The following is a 3571-nucleotide window of genomic DNA, read 5'->3' as shown; positions in this document are numbered from 1 at the left end:
TATTAAGTGGATGTTATTTGATTAATTTGAAGTATTGATAGTATAAAAAATTTAAATAATGGAAAAGTGTTATATCGGTTTATCTACTGATTTAGAATGTTCTTTGGAGACATACTCTGATAAAAAAGTTCTACATAATCTAAGTGAATTAAGCGAAGAAAATATTTTACTTTTAAAGTTGAGATTACAACACGAACAATTTTATGAACAAATTTCAGATGGGAAAATTTGTCATTACCACAAGCTCCGATTTTTAGATTACTTTTCTTCGTATAAATATAAATGTGGTGATCCTTTAAATAAACATAAAAAAAAAACATAACTAATTTCCTCAGTATAATCAGATTAGAGACATGTGAAAATTTTAATAATATTTTATCAGAAGTACTTTCAATGAATTTAATTCTTGGAGATAAATGGTGTCGAAACTGTGAAGCATCAATAAATCAAATAGTCGAACCATATTTAGATAAATCAGAACCTATGGAAATTGGAGATGTCCATGAAGATCAGAATATTGCAAGAGGTGACAGTGCTACTTTATCACGAGGCAATTCATTATTTGAAAGTTTCACCTCACAACCATGTTCATCTGGATCTTATTATCAATCTAATTCGCAAACTGTTAATTCAATTAACAGTATATTGAGAGAATCGAATATTGATCCTATAAATAAATCTAAGTTATCTACGGAGCGCTTGCAAAAAAAAAGCAGAAGAAGTTTTGCTAGAAGTTTTAGATAAACTCACCCAAAAAATAAATAACGCCTATGATTTAAATATTTCTAGTTTTAGTAGTCAAATAACACACAATTTGATAGAAGATAGTAACACGCTCAAAGACATTATATTATCTCTGCAAAATCAATTTCAGCAAGTAAAAACTGTTTCTGAAAAGATTCAAGTATTAACAGTTTTACCACTATCTTGGCAATTTAAACAAGTTCAACAATACTTTAATTGTTCTGATTACATGTTTAGAGAATTCAAAAAGTCCAAAGTACAAAACGGTACGTACAGTATAATTTCATGTATATATTAGTTCTTCATTAAGTAGTATGATAATGAAATTTTATTTGAATACATACTATCAATTCTATAAAAATTTATCGGTTCTACATCTTTTTTATTTTTATCAAAATACTGATTTTAATTTTTATTCCAGGATTATTAACAATGAGGAAGAGAAAAAAGTTTTGGAAAGTTACAGATGAAATGAGAGAAATCATAAAAAATTATTATTTAGACGAAAAAAATTGTTATATTTGTCCCGGTATAAAGCAATACAAAAAAAAAGTGGAAGTGGTTCCGATTCAGGAGAATTGGTGCAAAAAAATGTTATTGTATACGCTTAGAGATTTATACAGCAATTTTATTGAGGATCATTCAGAATACGATAGTTTACCAAAATTTTCTTTCTTTGCCTCATTGAAACCAGAAGAATGTGTTTTTGCTGGTGATCCAGGAACTCATGAAATTTGTGTCTGTTCAGAACATGAAAATGTCAAGTTAAAGATATCTGCATTGAAAACTGACTTAAAATATAGAGATTTATTTACAGTCGCAGTTTGTAACGTTGATAATGCTGATTGTATGCTACATAGATGTCATAAATGTCCTGGAGTAGCAGGTATGAAAAATTTAATGAATGAATCAGAAATATCTATTTTTGATGATTTAGTTAATTACAAAAACTGGGATACAGAAGGCAGTAGAGCAGTTCTTAGAAACCATACTGAAAGAAAAGAAATATTTTTAGAAACTTTATTTTGTGATGTGTGAAAATTGACCGTGCATCATTACATTGCAGATTCACAGAAAAATTATTTATACGATTGCAAAAATAAATTAGAGCCAGATACTTGCATTATTACCATGGATTTTGCTGAAAACTATTCTTTTATTATACAAAGATCTATTCAATCATTTTACTACAATAACACACAAGCAACACTTCATCCTTTCTGCATTTACTACAAAGATCCTCAGGCAACTGATAAAGAAAAGCTCCAACAGATGAGTTTCTGTGTGATAAGTGATACGACTGATCATGTAGCTTACACTGTACATGCTTTTCAAGAAAAACTCATGAAAATAATAAAAGAGGAATATCCATGGATAAAAATGTTATCTACTTTTCGGACGGCGCACCTACAAAATATAAAAATAAGTAAGAATTCTTAGAAATTTTTGAGTTCCAAAATATGCTTAAAAAGCAATTAATACTAACGTTGTTTTCGTCGATTTAAGAAAAGTTTGCATTTTGAATAAATCTTTAATTTAATACTTATATTTACTTTCTATAAAGGAACAATCTAGCAAATGTTTGTTGTCATGAACAAGACTTCGGCATTAAAGTTACGTCTTATAATTTTTTTGCCACTAGTCATGGAAAAAGTGTATGCGAAGAACTGGGGGTACGATCAAGAGAAAAGTAATGCGACATTGCATACGATCATCTCCTGATCAACAAGTAACAACACCATTGGAGTTTTATGAATATGTTTTCAGAGAAATGAAAAGTATAAGGTACACATTAATAAAATTATAACTCATAGTAATACTTAGTGTAATTAATACTCTTTATTTCCAGAGCAATTTGGGTATCTGACGCTGAAGTTCAAAAACATAAAAAAAAATTGAAAAAACGATTTGATACTGTAAAAACCATCAAAGACACTCGAATGAACCATTCGTTTACACCGATTAACAACAATTCTATGGAAGTAAGAATGACTTCTTTTGACAAAGATTGTAAAGTAGTTAAAGTAAATTTATAAATAAACATTTTTCAAATTTGCTAATATAATGACTTAATTCATAATTTTTCGGAGTTTTACGGAATAATCAGAAATAAAATACAAGTAATTATCGATTATGATGCGGAAATTATATTTATTTTATAAGATAATTATTATTATATGCCCTCCACTGAAGATTAATAATGAATTCTATATAAAATTAAACGTAATTTTGACGATATTAAAAATTTATAACTCGAATACAAACTCGATAGCATACTTCAAATTTTCAGGACTTTTAAGGATATAATAAAGCAACTTTCCTGAAAATTTGAAGTAAATCAAACTCGGAGAAAAAGTTCTAGCTATCTGAAAATAGCAATTTTTACAATTCGATAGGTTTTGGATAGCTATAACTTTACTTAACAGAAGCAATCAAGGAAAAATTGCGTAGATTCTATTAAAGTATACCCCAATAGAAGATATTAGAAGCTGGTCGGCCCTTAACTTAAAACACTGTACTATATAATAGTGTTTTACAAATAGCTAAAATTTAACTAAAACAGTTCGTTAGTTAGAGGCTGTCAGCTAAGTCCGAAATAAGTTTAGACCAAATAACTATTTTTTTCTTAAAAGTAGAGAGTCTACTGAGAAAAATGCCGTTTGGTAGGGGTCTTTAAGTTATATAGAAGCTGAGATATGAATAATTGAAAATCAAGGAAAAATCGACTTTTTCCAAAATTCAAAAAATTCTCCAGCGGCTGGATTTGATTATTTCGGGCTCAAATTTTCAGGATCGTCTTCTTTTGAGGTGTATTTTCGAGGAAAAA

At 28.5% G+C, this 3571-nt stretch overlaps 1 protein-coding gene across 1 annotated transcript; it reads left to right on the top strand.

Annotated features, from left to right (window-relative positions):
- Positions 1 to 393: 393 nt before the first annotated feature.
- Positions 394 to 2398, top strand: LOC123274419. The gene is made up of 5 exons (XM_044742026.1): positions 394 to 640; positions 714 to 1010; positions 1166 to 1630; positions 1811 to 2170; positions 2309 to 2398. The coding sequence occupies exons 1-5, from the start codon at positions 394 to 396 to the stop codon at positions 2317 to 2319; spliced, it is 1380 nt and encodes a 459-aa protein (XP_044597961.1). The 3' UTR covers positions 2320 to 2398.
- The last annotated feature ends 1173 nt before the right edge of the window (positions 2399 to 3571 follow it).

The sequence above is a fragment of the Cotesia glomerata genome, unplaced genomic scaffold (genome assembly GCF_020080835.1).
Source record: "Cotesia glomerata isolate CgM1 unplaced genomic scaffold, MPM_Cglom_v2.3 scaffold_335, whole genome shotgun sequence".
NCBI lineage: Eukaryota > Metazoa > Arthropoda > Insecta > Hymenoptera > Braconidae > Cotesia > Cotesia glomerata.
Note: the sequence above shows the minus strand (reverse complement) of the source record. Positions and strands in the feature narration are given on the sequence as shown.